The sequence below is a fragment of the Coenobita brevimanus genome, chromosome 95 (assembly GCF_032717465.1).
Source record: "Coenobita brevimanus isolate Jiangsu-jjx chromosome 95, ASM3271746v2, whole genome shotgun sequence".
NCBI classification, from domain to species: Eukaryota; Metazoa; Arthropoda; class Malacostraca; order Decapoda; family Coenobitidae; genus Coenobita; species Coenobita brevimanus.
The window spans coordinates 7,674,386-7,697,349 of record NC_137048.1 but is presented as its reverse complement, the minus strand read 5'-3'; the positions used below and the strand labels follow the sequence as shown (position 1 = coordinate 7,697,349).

The window sequence follows — 22,964 nt, the reverse complement described above, 5'->3', positions numbered from 1 at the left end:
CTCTAAGCTCCTTTCCCCAATCAGTTTCTAAGAAGTACTTCTTTAGGTCATGATAGTTTCTGTTTTTATAGTTTAGGCTCTTTTTGTAACTTTCATTGCTGTTAACTGTGTGTGTGTGTGTGTGTGTGTGTGTGTGTGTGTGTGTGTGTGTGTGTGTGAACAGTATAAACTGTGATCCCAGTGCATGAGTCCTGGGGTCAACATTGTTTTCAATATTATTTTAGTCTCGTCTTGATAATGCATTAATTTATTGTTGCAGTGTGTTGATTGTTATTATATACAGTGCACCCTCACAGAATGTGAGTTTATGGGCGGCAGAAAACCTCATGTTCTACGATTTTTCATTGTGTGAACCAGAGAACGTATGGGAAAAACGGTATATGGTGGACAGCCCACCCAGGGCTTGGTCTTTGGGTCCCCTTCCAGCCTACTTTATCCTGCTAATACTTTGTCTAATAGTACTTCTAAGTGGATCAACAAATAAAACAACAAATAGAACACCATGTACCTTTATTTAACCCCTTAACCGCGGGGCGTCACTTTCGTGACGCTTGGGAGCAAGGGATCATACCGCGGGGCGTCGCTTTTGTGATTCTGTGTTATTTTGAATTCACCCGGGCTTTCAAGTGGGGGCTTGTATCATCTATCAGTACTTACAATGTCCAACACTAGTCAGCACTCCTAATCTCATCTGTACACCCATCCATTGTTGACAATTTAGCCATTTCTCCCCGTTCGTGACTCCCCTCCCAACCCCCCCTCCATTACCCTCTCCTCTAAGCTCTGCCCGGCCATGCTACGCTAAGTAAATCTTCCTGGAATTTTTCACTGATTTCATCCATTGAAATAAGCCCTATGTCGTATTCTTATACCAAATAATATATACAAGAAAGAAATCAGGTAAGTGAGAGTGCCATACACCTGGAATTGGCTAATTATCACCTGACAACACCTCACGTGCACTCGTTCGCTAATTTTCGCTGTTTTTTTCCCCTTGAAATATGCCGTATAATCTATTTTCGTAATAAATATACATGTAAGGAGAGAGGAGAAGCCTAAGTGATATTTACATTCACCTGGAACTACCTAATTTATAATGTATTGTCTAGATTTCCTGCCAATCATATCAGTGCTAGACTTAGCTGTTTCAAGTAATATTGGTAACTCTGAATAACCCCTAAAGCAGGCCTCTAGGCTAGCTGGCCTGGCAACTGCGTTATCAGTGTAGTCTCATCTTCCGAAGTGAGAGGACGTATGTTTCATCTTGCTGACTTCAAGGCCTTTTTTCACCCCCATGCAAATGGCTCTGTGACCTTTACCCCCTACTAAACCTCGTGTGGAAAGAGGTAAAGGGCTGACAATTGATAAAAGAGTGACTACGATCTTTCTATTGAGTAAAACAGTGCAAGTGGAATTGTAAATAATGTGTAAATAATGTGTAAACAGAAAGTGAAAGTAATGAATGTAAATATACGTGAACAATGGAAAATAGTTTTATAAGTTATTTCAAGTGACAGTGCATAACACTGTAAATAAAATAGAAGTGTAAATAACGTAAATAAAATAGAGAACGTAAATAGAAATGTAAATGAGTAGTATTATAAGAATACGAGTATATACCCTAGGAGTAATGAAAGTGAAAGTTTCACTCCAGCATGTCTGAATGCTATGAGTTATGAGAGTGAAGATGAAAGTGACATTCACTCTCAATGCCAGTATACAGGACGAAAGTGAGATGCTCGTATTTTACTGAAAGAAATTGAATCCCTACAGTGACAATAAACTAATACTACTGAAGGAAACTTATGGATAAAGACTGTAGATATATATAAGTGTTATATAGTAATAGAAATATAAAGTGTGAGGGGTTTTATGAATAATAAATGACAGACTACCATGAGCGAACTAGTGCCAGTGCGACGATCAGACGCGCTCGTAATTTCCATTGCTTTCACAGTGTTTTTTGAGTATGGATCCCAAACTACTTGAAAATTGTAGAATAGTGTTTATAGTGTTTGTATCTGGCTGTGGTAATCATATTACGGGTTGTTGGGAAGTGTAAAGTGGAGACTTCGTTACCCTACTTCAGAGGTCTCCACAAGTCCTACGGTAACCGACGAAGGCTCAACAATCATTCCAGGAGAAAGCTGAAGGTATGTGCCATAAGCATATGTAATTTTATTATTCTAGGACTAATAACTGATTTTTGGCAAATATTTTTTGAGAGTCTGTCGGAGCCCAAATAACCCCGCGGCACACGCAAGTAATTGGTAAACAAGCCCGCGGTGTAGGGGTTAACTAGGAAACGTGCCAGTTTTTGAATTACTCAAATCTCTTCGAACAGGCAGTTTACTAGTTAACCTAACGTTATTAACCAGGAACCGTGCCAAATCTTGAATTGCTGAAATTACTTAGAACGGGCAGTTTACTGGTTAACCTAACTCTACACTTACGACTAATACAGGAAGCTGAGAATCTCTAATCTCGGGCAGGTCACGTTTTAACACCCATCATGGGTGTGAACACTCATGTGGATAATGTGCATCCTCCTTGAATCTTCAGAGAGGCCCACAGCTCGAGACATTCCACAAGGTAATTCATACACAGCCTCGAACTGTCACTGCAGGGTTCTCAAACTTCCCCCTTAACCTACGGTATATAAGTATGTACAGGCCTTGGACATACTGTGTCCTGTGGGGCCAGTGAATGAGGCATCAGGTCTACACTTTTAACTGGGAATCAGGCTGGTCCTTAGATTACTTAAATCTCTGAGAACGCCTATCTTATGGAACCCAACATACAACAGTTGCTAGTTAGAAAGCAGTTAGTAGGTGAGACATCAGGTCTACACCCACATTACCACTGCCCTCTCTTACTGCTTCAGAGATTATGGGTGAGTTCAAACAGCGCAGGAAGGACGTGTCACTGACTGGTGTTACGTGGACACACATTGCAGGAACGCACAAAACTATCTATGTCTCGTCCCATCCCTGGCCAGAAAAAGTCAGCTCGGATACGGCCCTGGATCTTCCTTTTGCCCATGTGACCTCATGAGGCTGAACAATTACCCTATTCTAACACTGCTTGGCGGTACTTGGCAGGCACAACAAACTGCAGTCGAACCTCGCCCTCGGGTGTTCGTGACTCACTGTAGAGCCGTCCTTGTTTACGAAGGAACTTGGCTCGACCTCCTCGTGAATACTTAATCACTCTACCCTTTTACTTCTTCTGCACGACAGCAAGTGTTGGGTCGGAGTGTCGTTCTTGAACAAGTTGGCTACACATCAGATCTTGCGGCGATTCAATTGTCACTGGGGTGACACAATCTGAAGCCTCAGGCGTGGCTCATGTTTCTGCAGCCAAAGTCTGAGTAGTGTCATCTTTGGTGCAACTATCCTTGGCACCGGGAATATTGCCTATGATTAGGTCAAATAAAGGTTCTGGCATGACAACTGCGAGTGTCGTACCAGTATAGAAAGGAGATGCCACCTGGATACGTGCCTCAGGGAACAATGTCACTGATCCATCAATAAGGTTAGCATGGATCTGTCGACCAGTGTACTGTTCAGGCCGAACTAGACTCTGCTTGACAGAGCAACCAGAGAATACATTGTCTCTCAGGACCTTCACAGGAATGTCTCCCACAAACCCTGGCTGAACAAGGAAGGTACTGTCACCTGTGTGAGGGCCTGTGGAGGAAGCAGCTAGCCACAGATGAGGCTGCTGAATAAATGATGCGGCAAACATGGTGCCCTGTGAACTAGATGCTTGAGGGGTTGTACTCACTGCCTTGGGAGATGGAACATTGGCCATCTGTGGAGGGGGGTTCACTGTCACTGTGGGACTAGAGAACTGTGGGGGAGTACCCGTACTGGTAGGAACATGACCACCGTGGTGCTGCTGAGAAATGAAGGCTTCATTTGCCTCCTGCCTCCTATTCACTTGAGCTGCTGATGAAAAGGACAGTCCCGATGGTCGGTTGCGTGGCTGATACTGCTGCTGGTTAGGGTGCCTGTTCTACCGCTTCCACTCAGGTTTCTGAGTGTTTTGCCCCTGGTCCTTCCACTGCGGTTTTGGATCTTGGCCATTATTCTGAGAATGGCCTTGTTGGTGGGGTTCAGTCTGAGACGGTTTCCCAGATTTATCAGCTTTCCTGTTCCAGGTATGCTGCTTGCGAGTTTGATACCATTCTGCACCAAAGAATGCATCAACCTTCTTCACCATTTGGCTGGCATCTCTTACCTGGCAGATCTTAAGTTGAGCCAGAAGTTCAGTAGGCCACGACTTTTCTAGCTGTGTGCGCTGCATAAGGTCAATTATTCCCTCACGCGTGGGAGGAGTTTCATCTTTCTCCATCCACTCACTTAAGTAAGCAGTAAGCCGGTCAAAAAACTGAACAGCAGTCTCTTTATCCTGTAAATGCGCCCTCAATGAACTGACTCTTGGCGTCGTCAACTGTGAGACCATACGCTTTGACGAGTGCAGCCTTCATCATCTCATACGTGAGATTGTCTCCACGAATTCTGTGGAGAATATCGAGGGCAGGGCCCTCAAACAAGCTAAGAAACTGAAGCTGCTTAGCTGCATCATCCAGCTGGTACAGTTGAGCCATATCTTCAAAACGAGCTATGTATGGCTCGATTCGCTCGCCATCTTTGTATGGGGGAAGCTTGATGTGTGGGGTCGCCATAACATGTGCAGGGAGAACGCTCGTGGAGCTTGGGCCAACTGCACCAGATGAGTCTGAAGCCAAGGAATCTCGCTTGAGCTTCAGCACTTCAAGTTCATGTTTTTCGTGTGCTTCTCGCTCGGTACGTTCATGTTCTCGTTCTCTCTCTCGTTCCTCACGTTGTTCTCGCTCATGTTCTAACTCGAGTTTGCATTGTTTTTGTTCGTATTCGCGCTGTTCTCGCTCGTGTATGAGTTAGATTCTACGCTCTTCATGAGCATCACTCTCGTGTTGCTGCTCGTGACTAAGCCGAGAGAGGGTGTAATTTTTAATTTCAGTTGAGTTTGTATGACCCATATCTTTGGCTTCTGTACACAGATGCTGCTCGATATGATGCTACCTTAATCTAAGTACTAGCTACTCAGTACTGACTGGGATTTTTTTTTTTTTTTGCAAAGAGAAATGCCAATAATCAAAAATAAAAGATATAGGCACAGGTTAGTGGTGACCAGTTTTATCTAACTAAACTGGTAAAGAAAGAAAATTAAACAAACAACTGACTGTCAAAACTATTATGTAAATTAATAAAAATGAATCAGTAATCACCAGTAAGGTAGTGCCTATAGACTTTAATGATATTTTCCCAAATATGAACGAGTGAGTATTATCTCGTAAATAGCTTTAGAGCTAGGAGTTAATATCCTGGAATGAGGTCGCCAATTCTCACGGGGTTTTGAAAGGTAAGAAAATTAAATGATAATTCTCAATAATACTGAAGAACAGGGACTATGAATTGTCTTGCTTAAATCAAGCAATGATTACTTTATGCTGGCTTGCTTAACCGATTCTCTCAGAACGAGAATTTATAAACTTTCTCAACAGTACACAGCAGAGACTATTTTACTCACAAATGCTGTTTATTAGTACTGTTGGCCTCTAGAGAGAGTGACTTCACCCCTGACAATAAATAACTTATTCCATTAATGATATCAGGTTCTTGCTGATGCATTAACTCCTAAAGGGCACAACGGATTTTAAGCTTAATACAACAAGACTGGCCTAAGTACCAGTTATGAATAGCAAATCGTTTATGCAAGCTAGGAGCTATAAGGGAAATAAGCTTAATTATGGAGAAATGAAACACGAGTTTACATTAACTTAAGCTCGAGAAAAAAGAACTGTTAAATTTATTGATTACAAAGAAATAAATTTAACGTTACATTTCAAAGTGAATTCAAGATAAGGAGATGGCACTCACTCGCTCACTCAGAAGCTAAACTCTTAAACCTAGGAAAATACGAAAAGAAATCCTGGGCAATGAGTGGACTAAGCAGATGACTGGGTGTCGTTACTGAGGAAGAACACTGCACTCGCTGTCTCTCGCCAATCACAGCTATGTGGGAATATGACAGCGGTGGGAACTAGGTGTTGTTGAGGAAGGACACTGCCACACACAACCTACTTCCATGGTGCTCGAACCTTGACTGACTAACTTGTGGGAAAGAGGCAAGTACTGTGGCCGTATTACTAACGGCTAAAATGAGCGAAACATCTATATCTATCTATCTATTGCCAGATGCCTCAATCCCGTTTGGGGTGGCCACGAACAAATCGCCTCCAAGTCGCTCTGTCCCCCGCCATTTCACTGCCCTGCTCCCATCTCACACCACCCCTCTCTCATATACCCCTCCATGCCCAAGATAAATCGCTCAGCAGTAGTGCTAATGTCTTGCACAAAGACAATCATTTATGACACATTGGAAATTGCCTGAAAAAAACACTCCCGATGGGCTGAATACGCAGCAATTATACTGAACGATAAACACTGGGATTCCATTAGAGTTCGCAGTTTCCCACAAAAGCCAATGTCACTAGCCGACTCGTGACATTATGCCCCATGAAAATCAAATCTTTAATTTCTTCAGAAAAAAAAAAGATTTCTATATACATACATATAATTCCTAACTCAGTCACACAAGATTCACAGTGTGGTGCATGTGTGTCCTATCGTGCTTCAAGAGAAAGTCATAGTCGCCAGTGAGCGAAAAACCTCGTATTTACGTTAATGGAAGCAAGCTTGAGGGAAAAACTCCGTGACAACAGTGAAAAATTCTGTACTCAGGTCAAACTGAGCGAAAAGTTCACTACATTTACATTAACAACTAATTGGTATGTAGCATGATGTATGTAATACAAGGTGTAGGTATGACACCTGTGGTGTAACTGTACCTACGTGTGAAATCATGTAATGCAAATTTATAGTAAATAATGACACCGAGGCAGAAGAGGAGGGGGAGCAACATGCGACAGGGACGACCAGCTGATCTGCATTTCAATGCTGCACCCACCAGCTGCACCTGCAAAAGGAATTAAGGTGGAGCATCAAAAATGTAATTTCTCTCTCTCTGCCTAGCAATCAGTACTTATGTCATTATTAACCAGGAAACGTAATTCTTGAATTCACAAATTGCTTAGAACCCTTATAGTTTACTGGTTAACGCTTATTAACCCCTTAACCGCGGGGCGTCACTTTCGTGACGCTTGGGAGCAAGGGATCATACCGCGGGGCGTCGCTTTTGTGATTCTGTGTTATTTTGAATTCACCCGGGCTTTCAAGTGGGGGCTTGTATCATCTATCAGTACTTACAATGTCCAACACTAGTCAGCACTCCTAATCTCATCTGTACACCCATCCATTGTTGACAATTTAGCCATTTCTCCCCGTTCGTGACTCCCCTCCCTACCCCCCCTCCATTACCCTCTCCTCTCGCCTGCCCGGCCATGCTACGCTAAGTAAATCTTCCCTGGAATTTTTCACTGATTTCATCCATTGAAATAAGCCCTATGTCGTATTCTTATACCAAATAATATATACAAGAAAGAAATCAGGTAAGTGAGAGTGCCATACACCTGGAATTGGCTAATTATCACCTGACAACACCTCACGTGCACTCGTTCGCTAATTTTCGCTGTTTTTTTCCCCTTGAAATATGCCGTATAATCTATTTTCGTAATAAATATACATGTAAGGAGAGAAGGGAGAAGCCTAAGTGATATTTACATTCACCTGGAACTACCTAATTTATAATGTATTGTCTAGATTTCCTGCCAATCATATCAGTGCTAGACTTAGCTGTTTCAAGAAGTAATATTGGTAACTCTGAATAACCCCTAAAGCAGGCCTCTAGGCTAGCTGGCCTGGCAACTGCGTTATCAGTGTAGTCTCATCTTCCGAAGTGAGAGGACGTATGTTTCATCTTGCTGACTTCAAGGCCTTTTTTCACCCCCATGCAAATGGCTCTGTGACCTTTACCCCCTACTAAACCTCGTGTGGAAAGAGGTAAAGGGCTGACAATTGATAAAAGAGTGACTACGATCTTTCTATTGAGTAAAACAGTGCAAGTGGAATTGTAAATAATGTGTAAATAATGTGTAAACAGAAAGTGAAAGTAATGAATGTAAATATACGTGAACAATGGAAAATAGTTTTATAAGTTATTTCAAGTGACAGTGCATAACACTGTAAATAAAATAGAAGTGTAAATAACGTAAATAAAATAGAGAACGTAAATAGAAATGTAAATGAGTAGTATTATAAGAATACGAGTATATACCCTAGGAGTAATGAAAGTGAAAGTTTCACTCCAGCATGTCTGAATGCTATGAGTTATGAGAGTGAAGATGAAAGTGACATTCACTCTCAATGCCAGTATACAGGACGAGAAAGTGAATGCTACGTATTTTACTGAAAGAAATTGAATCCCTACAGTGACAATAAACTAATACTACTGAAGGAAACTTATGGATAAAGACTGTAGATATATATAAGTGTTATATAGTAATAGAAATATAAAGTGTGAGGGGTTTTATGAATAATAAATGACAGACTACCATGAGCGAACAAGTGCCAGTGCGACGATCAGACGCGCTCGTAATTTCCATTGCTTTCACAGTGTTTTTTTTTGAGTATGGATCCCAAACTACTTGAAAATTGTATAATAGTGTTTATAGTGTTTGTATCTGGCTGTGGTAATCATATTACGGGTTGTTGGGAAGTGTAAAGTGGAGACTTCGTTACCCTACTTCAGAGGTCTCCACAAGTCCTACGGTAACCGACGAAGGCTCAACAATCATTCCAGGAGAAAGCTGAAGGTATGTGCCATAAGCATATGTAATTTTATTATTCTAGGACTAATAACTGATTTTTGGCAAATATTTTTTGAGAGTCTGTCGGAGCCCAAATAACCCCGCGGCACACGCAAGTAATTGGTAAACAAGCCCGCGGTGTAGGGGTTAAGTGACTTCTTGTTAAGTAGGGAGGTGGTGGGTATCTGAGACTAGGGGCGTCTACTCTTTGCCCCAAGGGGCAGGACACCTCGTTGTCACTCTCACTGTCACTGCTGAGGTCTCCTGGAGGTACCATAAAACCTTCAAAGTCGACAGCTGAGACCATGATGAACAAGTGGGAACTGCTGTGATGTTAAAACGAACCACAGGATGTGAGGTTCAACATGTGTTCTCGTGGCAACATGAAGGAGAAGTGTCTGTTTACCCAGGAACGTTGGTAAATGACATGCAGATAGCTTGCCAGCCGCCCGCCATTTTGAACCTGGCTCTTTGCCAGTCACTTGCCTTCGTGTGACTGACTCACATTGTCCGGCCCGACACTCGTAGTAATGGCAGGACGTCCATTTTTCCCTTGGAATCATACAGCCAATTCGCATGTTGGGAAGTTTGATTTGCAGATTTTGCATTAAAAAAAAAAAATAATAATAAGCATTTTCTGGGTTGACCTTGGATTGTGGGTGATTCGCACCGTGTGAGTTTGCATTGTGTGGGGGTGCACTGCATACTTTGTACATATCTTATTGCTTTATGTTTCTGTATCAGTAGTGTGACCAAGAGTTTTAAGTACGAGGTCAGCTTGTGATGTAACTGCCAGTTAAGATTGACAGGTGGGGGAAGGTTGGGAAGGGGTATGGGGGAGTGTTGGGAGCTGGGGTAGAGGTGGGTGGAGCTTATTTCTTTCCCCACATTCCTCTTCCCAGGGTATACAGGGTTAGGAAGGGGACACCCTCTAATAGAAATTAATGCTCGTGAGTTTACACATAGTGCATGCAATACGGTACGTAATATAATCACCTAGTGTTGGCACAGCCACGAAACCCAGAAGCGTGGCCGTTACACAGAACTAGGGTAAAGTAATGAGAACACTAGAGCATGGAGCACTGAGGGACCACAAAGGAAGTCACAGCACTTTAGCGATGAGTGAGGCATGAGGTTGTGGGGGTGATAGTTGCCTAGGTGCATCGGGTAGATTGCTTCCACAATACATACTGTTTGGCTGGCATGTGTTGCAGTACTGTGGGGTCTGCCTGCGGGCCAATTGGGTCCCGGGTTTGAGCCAGGTGTTACACATTACTGCCATAAAACTGCATGGTACTGCCAGTTGCTTCCTGTTTCGGCACCGGATATTTTTTAATAGCACCGACCAAAAAGCACCAGATATGCTTTGGGCCAGATATTGCAGCTGCCAGTGTCACCTTTTCTAGCACCTCATTTCTTTTTTATGTACCACCAAACCCAGTTTTGTTTATTACTGCTGTGCTGTCACCATTCACATGTATCAGCCTGTCAATATACTCTTTAAACATCAGAGAAGGTTAGTTAAGGTCGATAGCTTGAGCATTATGTGGTAATGCAAAAATCAGCATCCACTAGACTAGGGATAAATTACAAGGGTCATCCTGTATCATGTTTTATTTTTCCCAGAAGGATTTCTTAGTAGATTTTTTTTTTTTTTTTAAATAAGGTAGCAGAAAAAGGTATATCTGAGCAAATTTGAAAGAGGAAGGAGAGGTAGGCCAAGGAGAAGGTGGAGAGATGTGGTGGATGAGTGTGAGGAAGAGAGGTTTGGAAGTTGGTGAGGCTGGGGAATTGACAAGAGATTGCGTTGGCTGGATGAATGTTGTGAGGAAAAGTGTTTGATCAGGGATTTGGCACCCCTTTTTAATGTGGCAGCATCAGATATATTTACATGAAGCTACAGAACGTGGTGAATGTTTTTGGCATATCCAATAGAGCCAGGATTCCGGGGGCTTGAATGATGAGTGAATGGAAGCGTGGCCTATTGGATTGGGCAAATTTGGGCTGTCTGGACATTGCTACTCCTCATCCTGCCCTAGGGTGGGAAAGGAGGTCTGGATGATGATGATGAGGTAGCAGAACCTCTGAGGTGGAAGCCCCCCCCCCCCCTCCTCTCTCTCTCTCTCTCTCGCTCTCTCTTTTTTTTTTTTTCTTTCTTTCTTTTTTTTTTTTTGCTTAACCCTGGTCTGCCAGGCCAAGCAGACCCATCAACTGCAGATAAGCAACCGCTCCTGTGGAGTTGTTTCTTAAGTTTCCTACGCTATTGATACTCTGTCCACGTCTTAGTGTACAGTAATACCTCGATATATGATACCCTTAGATGTGATACCCCGGCTTAACGATGGGGGTAGAAATACCACCATACCCCTCCTAATGATGGCCAAACCCCAGTTCAGCAATGGGTTTTGATTTTTTTTTTTTCCCAATTTTGATGAAATTTAGACTATAATTGTGTGTTTAGGCTGATTTATAAACTGTTTTTAGACTTAGATTAATGTGTTTTAGCCATAGGTGAGATGAACATTGTCATCATGGGGTACAGTTTACTATGCTTAATCTTTTCCATACTTATATATGACAATTTTCAGATATTATTTGTTGATTTTAGTGAGTCATTTACAGATGTTAGGCTTAGGTTAGCTTCCTTGACAGCTGTCAGGCCATTTAGATTGGCTTTAAACTTGTTTTGGGGCTCATTTGGGTGGTTTTTGGGTTTGGTTTGTTGGGAAACCCAAGGCTGGTAAACGGTCCAGATTACTTTGCATGTTAAAAGCACCCCGATGTACGATACCTCGCCTAATGATGGGGTTTTACCTAACCAATTACATCGTTAAACCAGGGTATGCCTGTATCTTGTGCTGTCCAGTGCTCCATCATGTGTATTAAGTTGTGTGGGCCTGTTTTACAGATGGGGCACAGGTTGTCTGTGATTCTGCACAACCCAAATATAAGCTGATAACAGAGGACTGGGTGATGTCCTCATGTTGGCCTAGTTGGTGGACTTCATCAGCTCTATTTAGGGATACTTATGGTAGTGGGTGAGAGGGCTTGTAATATATTGCTCTGATTGAGATGTTGCGTTTCCCTTCGCTTGAAGTGGATATTCAGGTGTTACTTCGTTGTTTATTGTAGGAATATCTAGAGGTGGGATGTTGATGTGGGTCTGGTAATGTAGATGTGTGCCAAGTTTTAATGTGTGGCTCAGTCATTTATTGATGGATGTTGTGTGTTAACGCAGGCTGCCTTGAAGAATTTTGCCTGTCATATTAGGACGTTCTCTTGCATTTGAAAGGGTAAGTGAGCTGTGGGAGTAGTGTTGGTGCAGCCAGTGAGAATATTTAGGATGATCTGTGTGGTTTGCAAGGTGTTTTAGCGGGTGTGAGATAGGAGTTTACCCATGCATAGGAAGCATAGGACATCACTGATCTGATAAAGCGTTTCTTTTTGTTGCTGAATCTCTGTTCCTGTAAGTGCATTAAAGTGCGTTTAGTCTGGGACACACTGCTCTTTATGTTTTTAAAGCCAAAGTGGTGGTGTTTGTTGCAGATAATTGGAGTCGTGAGTTAGAGCTGTGGTGTCCAGATATAGAGGTGCTGCACTACCACGGCTCACAGGATGACCGCCGTGCCATCAGAGCTGACATACTCAACAATGCATTTGAAGAAGTTCCTGATGTTATCCTCACCACGTAAGGCTCCAGAAATATTCACCTGGCCAGGACAGGATAATGTCTCTCTATCTGACTATATTGTATTCAGATGCCTTAATTCTGGAAAAGGTGTCCACAAACAAAGTGTGTCCACGTCACCTGTCAGGCAGCCCTCCCTCCATCCAGCGTACATCTCCTTTCATTCATATACCTCTCCTTTTTCTGTATTTCCTCAGATCCCAGCCCCCACCCCTGTGGTCTGCAGCTGTTTTTATTTCACGGCACATTATTCAATTTGTTAAACTCTTTCAGTACATTTGATTAATAGTTGTTATGATAAGTATCATAATTGCATGAAATTATTTTAATTTCTGATCAGAAATAATGCTCAGTGCACAGTACCTTTTATCTAAAATAACGTATTGAATTTTTTGTGTTCAAGGAATTTACAGAATTATGAAATAAAGACTATTTTGCAGGCATGCAGTGACAAGCATTGCTTGCCACACACAGGATAATTTCTGAAAATAATATTTTTCTTCAGAAGATAAACTCGGCTACTCTACTGAGAATGGTTATTGACTGAACATATACTGTATAACAAGATTTGTGTATCTAGAGCCTAGTAAGATAAAAATTTTCAGTGAAACTTTCTGTAAACATATATAGAAATATTTTTTTCCCACAAAATATATGTATGTAATGTATGTAATGCTTGAAAGAGTTCAGCAAGGAAGAAAGGTTGCTGGTTCTTTGAAAGCAGTGCTAAGAAACAGGCAAGTGACCATGGAAGTAAAAAGGTTGCTGGATGACAGTATTATGATACGAACTCTAATGTATGGAAGTGAAGCTTGGACCTTGTTGAAGGACCCAAGTCAAGAGTGAGAGCAGTGGAAATTAGTTACTTGAGAGGAGCATGTGGAGTCACATGGAGAGAGAGACTGACAAATGAGGAAGTGAAGCAGCATTGTGGTGTGGATGTGGATGTGGACAGAAAGCATTAGGAGAAATACATTGAGGTGGTTTGGCCATATGGAGAGGGTCAGAGCAAGAGACTGACCAGGAGAATGTATGTGAGTGAGGTGGAGTGGGGAGAGGGAGGGGGAGGCCAAGGGTGAGATGGAGGGATGGAGTGGAGAGGAATGTGAAGGAGGTGAGAGGGAGTGGGAGGCCAAAGATGGGATGGAGTGGAGAGGTATATGAGAAAGAGGGGGGTGAGCTGGGAGCAGGGCAGTGTAGTGGTGGGGGACAGGGTGACATGGATGCAATTTGTTCGTGGCCACCCCTTACAGGATTATGGCGTCTGGCAGTAGGTAGATAGGCAGAATACTGTCTTTGAAAATTAATGAGAAACTTGTGCCTATTGTGAGGAACACAGGTTCCTAAAGTCTGGTTCTGTGATAGAAACCCACACAAAGTTCCTCATCCAGTGACTTCAGATTGGTTTGTGTTTTTTATACTGGAAATGTTAACTTTGAAAGCTCAAGTAGCACATATTTATTGTGGTAAATGACAACAGTACATCAATAGCATACTTGGAGATTGTTGGTTACTTTCATTTCAGGTCTACCCAAAATATGTGTCTGGTTGCCTTATTGAATTAAGTGTGAGGATATTATTATTTTTGATATACACAAGTTCTTCATGTGCCTTCAGAGAGGGACAACAGACTGATGCTTCAGCAGCAAAAACAAGAGGATCATGTTTGTATAACACAATAGTTTTCTGCAACAATATTCCTTCCAAATGAACAGCTCATTGTCTGGATGAACTCTTATAATCATCATCATCATCACCCGGACTTCCTTTCCCACCCTAGGGCAGGGTGAGTAGCACATACAGACAGCCTAAGTTTGCCCAGTCCAATGGGCCACACTTCCATTCGCTCATCATTCAAGCCCCTGGAATCCTGGCTCTTATAATAATTGTACTAAAACACATCGGCACCCAGTACAGCTACACTTGCAAGAGTCTCAGGGGTCAATGCACATGACAGTGAATGGTTGAAGCATTCACTCCCAAACGTTTTTACACATGTCTGAATTAGACTTCCTGGCAGTGGTTTCATTAGTAACTTACTCGTATTACAGGAATATATGAAAATGAATAGTGATTTCAAATACATTAATTAATTTTTTTGTTTCCATTATTAATATATATCATCATCATCATCAACTATCATCCAATCCTACATTGCCCCATGAGGAGCGTAGGAGCCCGGGGCTAGGCAGTTGGTCCCGACAGTTAAGATGAGAGTGACCAGCCTCACTTATCCCTGAGTGGTATTACATGAGCAATCAACCCCAACCATCCCTTGGATATAAACCTTCACCAGCTCAATCCGATTGGAGCGCAATAATTACCCACTAAAACCACCAGGCACCAAAATCTGGTTATATGGTTACCACCCAGCGTAGTAAATGCTTATATCTTTTATATTCATTTATATAATGTTTATTTCCCATAATTGTGGTTCATTCATCATCTAATCCTGTGTTGCCCCATGTGGAGCATAGGAGCCCTGGGCTAGGGAAGTTGGTCCTGACATTTAAGATGAGAGTGACCAGCCATATTCATCCTCAAGTGGCATTACGTGAGCAATAAACCCTAACCACCCCTTGGATTTAAACGTGCACTGGCTCAGTCCGATAGGAGTGCCCTAATTACCCACTAAACCACCAGACGTCACAGTTTGATTATATGGTTACCATCCAGCATAGTAAATGGTTTCCTGGTGTACAGGAAACCATTTGGCTTGTTATCTAATGTAGAGTCACCCATAGGCAGAAGGAAGAGGAAAGAATGAAGGAAAGAAAGACAGAAGAGGAAGGAGGGGAGGAAAGGGCAGGAACCCAAGAGCAGCACTATATTGAGTGAGTGGACGGTGAGTGCCCTCACCTACCACAAAATAATTGTTTAAAGAGGAGGAGGATAATGTATCATGGCACACCAGGAAGCTTTTGACAGCACACAGGTTATGGAACACTGATGCACAGTACTAAAATTATATCGTAGTATTGTATCATTCATACGAGGTCTGTCCACAAAGAAACCAGACTTTTAGATAGTGCACCAACTAGCTGGCGTAATGTGATTGCAATGGGAGCTCTGTTTAATGGTGACTTTGAGCTAACACTAGCTGTATCACACCAGGTCATTTAGTCATTGATGTACACTCACTTTAGTGAGCTTATGTTTAGTGCACTTGGCGAACTTTCTTCTGTTACTTCTGTCTTCTGAAATTACCGACCTTCAGGATGGATTTTTACTTTGGGGGAAAAAAGAGGGGGGGGGGGGTGCTAAATCCAGAGAATAGGTGGTTGGGGGACGATAGTCATCTCATGCTTCCCTAACAATTTTGGATGAAGGGCAACGTGTCAGGAGGTGTATTGTCATTGTACCGCCTCCAGGTTTTGTTTTCCCTGCCGCAGACCACTTCTTTTGTACTGCCTCCCTGAAATGCTTCAAGACATCCAAGTAAAGCTTTTTATTGACTGTCTGACAACATGGAACAGTCTCATGATAAATGACACCCTTCTAGTCAAAAAAGACAATCAACATCAGCTTCATATTTAAGCAACTCTGATGTGCTTCTTTTGGTCACAATAGCGATGTTCCAACCCACTGTGACGACTGCCATTTTGTATTGACATTGTAGACATACACTAACATGTCATCACCTGTTGTGACATTTTTCAGAAAGTTTTCATAAGCACTCGAACAGTCAAACAGCTCCTGGCTGACTGTAACACATTTCTCTTTTTGCTGATCTGTCAGCAGATGTGACACAGATTTTGCGGCAACACGATGCATCTTCAGATTTTCATTTAAATTCGTGTGGCATGAACTTTTACAGATGCCCACTTCTTTGGAAACTTCACGGATAGTCAGACAACAATTTTCATGGATCCCAGCACTCACTTTCTCAGCACGATCATCGTCTTTTGACGTGGATGGTTGTCCAGATTTGGGATTATCTTCGGGGCACTTACAATCCACTCACTCGATGTAGTGCTGCCCTCGGGTGTCTGCACTTTCCTCTCCTCCATCCTTCTTTCCTTCCATCCTCTCCTGTCTTTCTTTCCTTCATTCTTTCCTCATCCTTCTGCCTATGGGTGACTTCACACTCCCTCTTCTGTCTTTCATTTCTTCATTCTGTCATCATCCTTCTGCCTGTGGGTGACTCTACAATAAGTGACAAGTTTCCTGTACACCAGGAAACCATTTATTACGCTGGGTGGTAACCATATAACCAAATTTTGCTGCCTGGTGGTTTAGTGGGTAATTATGGTGCTCCAATTGGATTGAGTCAGTGAAGGTTTATATCCAGGGGGTGGTTGGGGGTTATTGCTCACATGATGCCACTCAGGGATGAGTGAGGATGGTCACTTTCATCTTAAATATCAGGGCCAACTTGCTCCTACACTTCTCGTGGGGCAATGTAGGGTTGTTTGGTGATGATGATGATGATGATGATGATGATGGGATGTTCTTTCTGATTTGAGCTGCTGGAACCTCTTGTGACATTGCATATGCCTCAAGCAGTCCTCCCCAGTAGCCTGTTACAACATCTGAAAAGTCTCCATAAAAGTTTTTCTCCATTTAAAATGAAATTTCATCCAAACACATTGTTCCTCATGATCCTTCATTGTTCAGATTGCAGCAAATTGCCAAGTACACTAAACACACATCCTCTCGGTGCATGTACCTTGATGACTAAGTGACAAGATTTGATGTGGCTAGTTTTAGACTAAAGCTCAAAGTCACCATTTCACAGCACTTCCATTGCAATCGTGTTTTGCCAGCTAGTTAGGTTTCTCTTGTACTGATCTTGTAAGGGCTTCAGTATGCTTGCATGCATTGGTGGTTTTTCATGTTGCATGATCTCTGGCAGCCTCCTCATTCAGCCCCTTAGACATGAGGTCACACTCGGGCCTTGTCCCAGGTCTTTTTGGTCTTGCAGCCCTACCACTGACGTTCACACTTCTTACCTTCCACACCCAATTGCCATCCTTTATCCTCTCAACATGCCCAAACCCTCTCAGTGTATCACTTCTCTTTACAACACCAGTATATTGAAGTTCCATCCTTCCCCCCAACTCTTCAATTGTAATTCCAGCTACCACTTCCCCCCAGGCCTCACATTCAAGGACACATTGTACATCCATCAAATCATAGTAGTCTCTGAAATATCCGGTGTAACTCAGCCAAACCCCCTCGCTGGATGTTGCAAAATGCCAGATATTGCATCGGTACCCCCAGTTTGCTATCCATTTGGCACTGAGCCGGATAATATGCCACCACCCTAAGCAACCCATCTTGATCCAGTGTCCTAAAAACTTTCCTACAATATTACCTGTGAGTGAGAGATTGAAATCAAGCATAAAATATAATGCAGTATTGATACAGTACGTGTAGTACAGTAGTCTACCGTACAGTAAACTGTACCCCCAAATGACAAAGTTCACCCCACGTGTGGCTATCTGTCTATCTATCTATTGCCAGACGCCTCAATCCCGTTTGGGGTGGCCACAAGCAAATCGCCTCCAAGTCGCCCTGTCCCCCGCCATTTCACGTGTGGCTAAAACACACTAATCTAAATTTAAAAACGGTTTATAAATCAACCTAAATACACAGTGCTAGTGTAAAATATCATCATAATTGGTTTTAAAAAATCAAAGCCCATCATTAAACTGGGGTTTGGCCATCGTTAGGCAGGGTATGGTGGTATTTCTACCCACATTGCTAAGCCGGGGTATCGTTTATCGAGGTATACCTGTACAGATATAATCTTCATCCATCCATCCATCCATCACCCAATCCTACGTTGCCCCATGAGGAGCGTAGGAGCCCAGGGCTAGGCAGTTTGTCCTGACATTTAAGATGAGAGTGACCAACCTTACTCATCCCTGAGTGGCATTACGTGAGCAATAAACCCCAACCACCCCATGGATATAAACCTTCACCGTCGCAATCCGATTGGAGCACAATAATTACCCACTAAACCACCAGGCGCCAGAATTTGGTTGTATGGTTACCACCCAGCATAGTAAATAGTTTCCTGGTGTACAGGAAACCATTTGGCTTGTCACTAAGTGTAGAGTCACCCATAGGCAGAAGAAAGAGGAAAGAATAAAGGAAAAAGACAGAAGAGGGAGTGTAAAGTCACCCGTAGGCAGAAGGACGAGGAGAGAATGAAGGAAAGAAAGATAGAAGAAGATGGAAGGAAATAAGGATGGAGGAGAGGACAGGGCAGACACCCGAGAGCAGCACTACATTGAGTGAGTGGATGGTGAGTGTCCCCACCTACCACAAACATATCATAAATATTATATACAGTATTCATATGCAGGCATAATCACGAGTGAGCGAGTGAGGTGCTCACTATATGGCATCCAGTGGAGAGAATGAGAGGGTGGTGGTTGGCTTGGTGTATCAGTTGGCTGCTCCTGCAACGCATTGTGATTGGCTGGTGTGTGTTGAGAGAGGGCAGTGTTTGGAAACTTCCTGTATTGTTGTCTGCAGATGACACTGTATTGTTAAGTGACAAGGAAGGGGAATTGCAAGGTTTGGTGAATGAGTTTGGGTGAGTGTGTAAGAAATGTAATCTAAAGGTGAATGTAGAGAAGAGTATAGTTATGGTCATTGAGAGAAATGAAGTCACTGAATGTACAATGAGGTTGGATGGTGAGGAAATGGAAAATATGAGTGCATTTAAGAGGTGGTCCCCAAATTTTGAATGGTCGACTTAAGATTTTTCGACTTCATGAATGTAGAAACTGTACTTCGAAATTTGACTTTTGATCTTTTCCTGGGCTAGGGATACATGGTACGATGCAGCGGCAGCGAGCCGAGTCCCAGTCTTCCCAAGCAGTTGTTAGTGTAAACGGTTGTTGGTCCGATGATCTACCGAGTTCTGTGTTGTCAGCATTTTTTGTTTTTTGGATACATTCCTATATCTGTGTTGTGTTTTGTGCATCCATCATGTCTGTGAAATGCCCATCTGTCTCTCCTGTGACTGGTGAGAAGAAGAGGAAGGCAATTATTCTCGAGATGAAACTCAGTTGCCCAGCATGAAGGCGGCAAGCCTGTGGGTTCAAGGACAATTCCCCATCAGGAAGATTCCATGTCATTTATTTACATATCAATTTACACCCATACACCATTTTATCTGGCATATAGACCGAACACAAGAAATAGGGGAACATTCTCACAATCCGAACAATTTGAATGTCTATTGCCTCGCTAGTCTTACACCCTGCCTTTCCCTAGGTTGGAAACAAAGCTCTCCCAGTCATCCTGTTCTCCCACCACTCTCTCTTTTCTCCCCTCCCCATCCCTCCTCCCCCTGTCCCTCCTCTATCCCCCACCACACTCAGCACTGCCTGGCATATTTCTCTCCCTGTCCCCCTGCCTTCCTCTGCCTTTGGTTGTCTCCTTCTCCATCCCCCTGCCTTCCCTCACCCCCACTTATCTCTCGTGTGTGTGTATTTACCTAGTTGTATTTACCTACAGGTTGACGAATGAAGAAGTGTAAGAATGTTGTGGGGTGGATGTGGATGTGACTGAGAAAATTAGGAGAAATACACTGAGGTGGTTTGGACATGTGGAGAGAATGGAAAATGAAAGACTGACTAAGAGGGTGTATGTAGGCGAAGTGGAGGGAGGGGGAGACTGAGGATGAGATCGAGGGATGGAGTTGAGAGGTATGTGCGGGAGAGGGGAGTGAGTTAGGGGGAAGGCAGATAAATGGTGAGTGACAGAGTGACTTGGAGGTGTTTTGTCTGCAGCCACCCTTTGCAGGATTATGGCATTGGGCTATAGATAGATAGATAGATAAATAGATAGTATTTACCTAGTTGTGATATACAGGGAATGACCTGTGCTCGTGGGGTCCTGTCTCTGTTTCTGGACGTCAAATTTTTCTCTGAACTCGTTTAAGTTTTTAGACTGGATGATCTTTTTGTCCAGGCTATTCCACGGGTCTGTGCATCTATATGGAAAAACTATATTTCTTGATGTCCTTCAGGCAACTTGGCTTTTTCAGTATCATTCCGTGTCCTCTTGTTACTCTCCCATCCCATACAAGCAGATCTTCTCTGTCAATTTTTTCTACTTCCATCCTTTCTTGTAAGGAAGGCAGGACAAGTTTTTCCAGCCTTTCCCTGTACAACAGATCTTCCAGGCTGGGGACCATCACCATCTTGGTTGCTGTTCTTCGTATTCTCTCGATCTTGTTAATATCTTTCTTTTTATGTGGGAACCACACCACTGCCGCATATTCCAACCTGGGGCAGATCATGGCCACTATCAATTTTTTCATCTTCTCCTCATCCATGTAATGAATTGCTACTCCTATTTTAGTCAAGAGATTATATATCTCTCTAACTATCTTGTTAATGTGTTTTTCAGGTGACAAATTATCCTGGGCCAGCACTCCCAAGTCCTTCTCTTCTCATGCTTTTATGATTGGGTCATTACCCATCAAATAATTCATTGATGGTCTCTTGGTACTTTTACCCATTTTCAATGTTTTACAATTTTTTACACTGAATTTCATTCCCAATGTCCAGCTTCATTCATGAATCCTGTCCAGGTCCTCCTGAAACATCTTACAGTCAGCTTCATCTTCTACTCTCCTCATGATCTTTGCATCATCAGCAAACAGACTTGCATAACTGTTCATTCCATTTACCGTATCGTTTATATAAATCAGGAACATTACGGGCACTAACACTGAGCCCTGTGGAACTCTACGTGTCACTTCCCTCCATCCAGACCTCCTGTCTCTTATTACTGTCCTTATCTGTCTGTCTCTCAAGAAGTCTATCATCCATTCTTAGAGGTTTCCCTTCAGTCCTCCTATGTGTTCCAATTTCCTCATTAGTCGCTTGTGGGGTACCTCATCAAAGGCTTTCTCCAAATCTAAATACACACAGTCCACCCAACTATCTCTCTCCTGTAGCACGTTTATCGCCCTTGAATAGAAGCTCATCAAGCTGGAAACACACAACCTTCCACTTCTGAACCCAAACTGACTTTCTGCCAAAATGTTCATCTCCTCCAGATATTTTATCCATCTGTCTTCAGGATTCTCTCATAGTTATGCAACCATGCTGGTCAGGGACAGTGGTCTATAATTCAGGGGTTCTTCCTTGTTTCCTCCCATATAAATTGGTACCACATTGGCCCTTTTCCATTCCTGAGGCACTTTCCCTTCTTCCAGAGAACACACAATTTAACCGTGATTCTTAGCCGCCAGTTGTTCTCTGCATTCCTTTAGTATCCAGTTAGGGATCCCGTCTGGTCCTGGGGCCTTCCTCACATCTTGAGTTCACGGTAATTTGTATACTTCTTGCACTTCAACTTTTACATATTTTAATGCTACTTTTGTAGTCACTCCCTGCTCCTCCACGAAATCACTTTCTCTAGTAAAGAGTGATTGGAAGCATTTGTTGATTATTTCAGCTTGCATAACCACATCTTTGTAGACATTTCCTTCTACTTTCAGTCATGCCTCAACTTACACAAGGGTTATGTTCCCAAGGCCTTGCATTGAGCCAAAACTTGCACACAGTAAACTCTTAATAATTAAGATTTTACTGTACTGAATGTAGTCACACCCAACGCCAAGCAATGTAGAATGCCGGATATTGCATAGTACACCCCATTGGCTCTACATTTGGTGTCGAGCCGGATATTTTGTTACTATCTGTCTCCTTCCTCTGTCCTAAAAACTTTCCCATAAGTAAAAGATGAAAACGAAGCTAAAAATACAGTACAACAAAATACCTTTAATGGTACAGTACGGTAATACAGTAATACGGTGCCAGTTGTCTACCACTTTCGAGCTGGTTGATATGCCTCAATGCCGGATATTGCATAGAACCACTGCTTATGTCTCGTTTTGGCACGGGATGTTGCATAATTTGGTGGATAGAGCCGAGCCAGCAGCACTGGATATCGTGCTGGGCTGAATATTGTGACAGTGGATAATTAAGAGTTTACTGTATTGCCAAAACACTCCACTTAATACCCCCTAAATTTTTCCCAGAGTTAAAAAAAAAAAAAAAAAAAAATGTAGAACAGTAGAATACAGTACAGTACACTTACCTTGAATTCATAAAGCTTTCATTGAATAAAGGAGCTGAAGTTCATTTGGCATATCCTTACAAGTCAATTAACCATAGTATGGTAATTATCCTTCCATCAGTTTTGTACAGTACTGTACAATCCTGTTTCTCTTCAGTATATTAAAAATACCACCAGTCAGTATAATTTTTAAATATTGGGTTATAGTAAACACAAACTCAAATACAATACTGTATTTACATGTATTTTTAAAAGTATCAAAAAGCCTAGAATAAGGAGTGTATGCTGTCAGCATCTGTGTAACAGTCCTCTCACCCTGACATGTGGTCGCCTACTGGCATCATTGACAGTGTGTGGTGTTGCCTAACAGAAATATTGAAAAGAGCCAAATTGAACTTTAAAAAGCTC

The 22,964-nt window shown here is 42.6% G+C and overlaps 1 protein-coding gene across 1 annotated transcript in view; it reads left to right on the top strand.

Annotated features, from left to right (window-relative positions):
• LOC145413192 (uncharacterized) overlaps positions 1-22,964 on the top strand; it is a 481,698-nt gene that overhangs the window by 270,312 nt on the left and 188,422 nt on the right. The window contains exon 12 of the mRNA XM_080282917.1: positions 12,362-12,503. Within this exon, the coding sequence (XP_080139043.1) occupies positions 12,362-12,503 (142 nt within the window). The remainder of the gene's footprint in view (positions 1-12,361; positions 12,504-22,964) is intronic.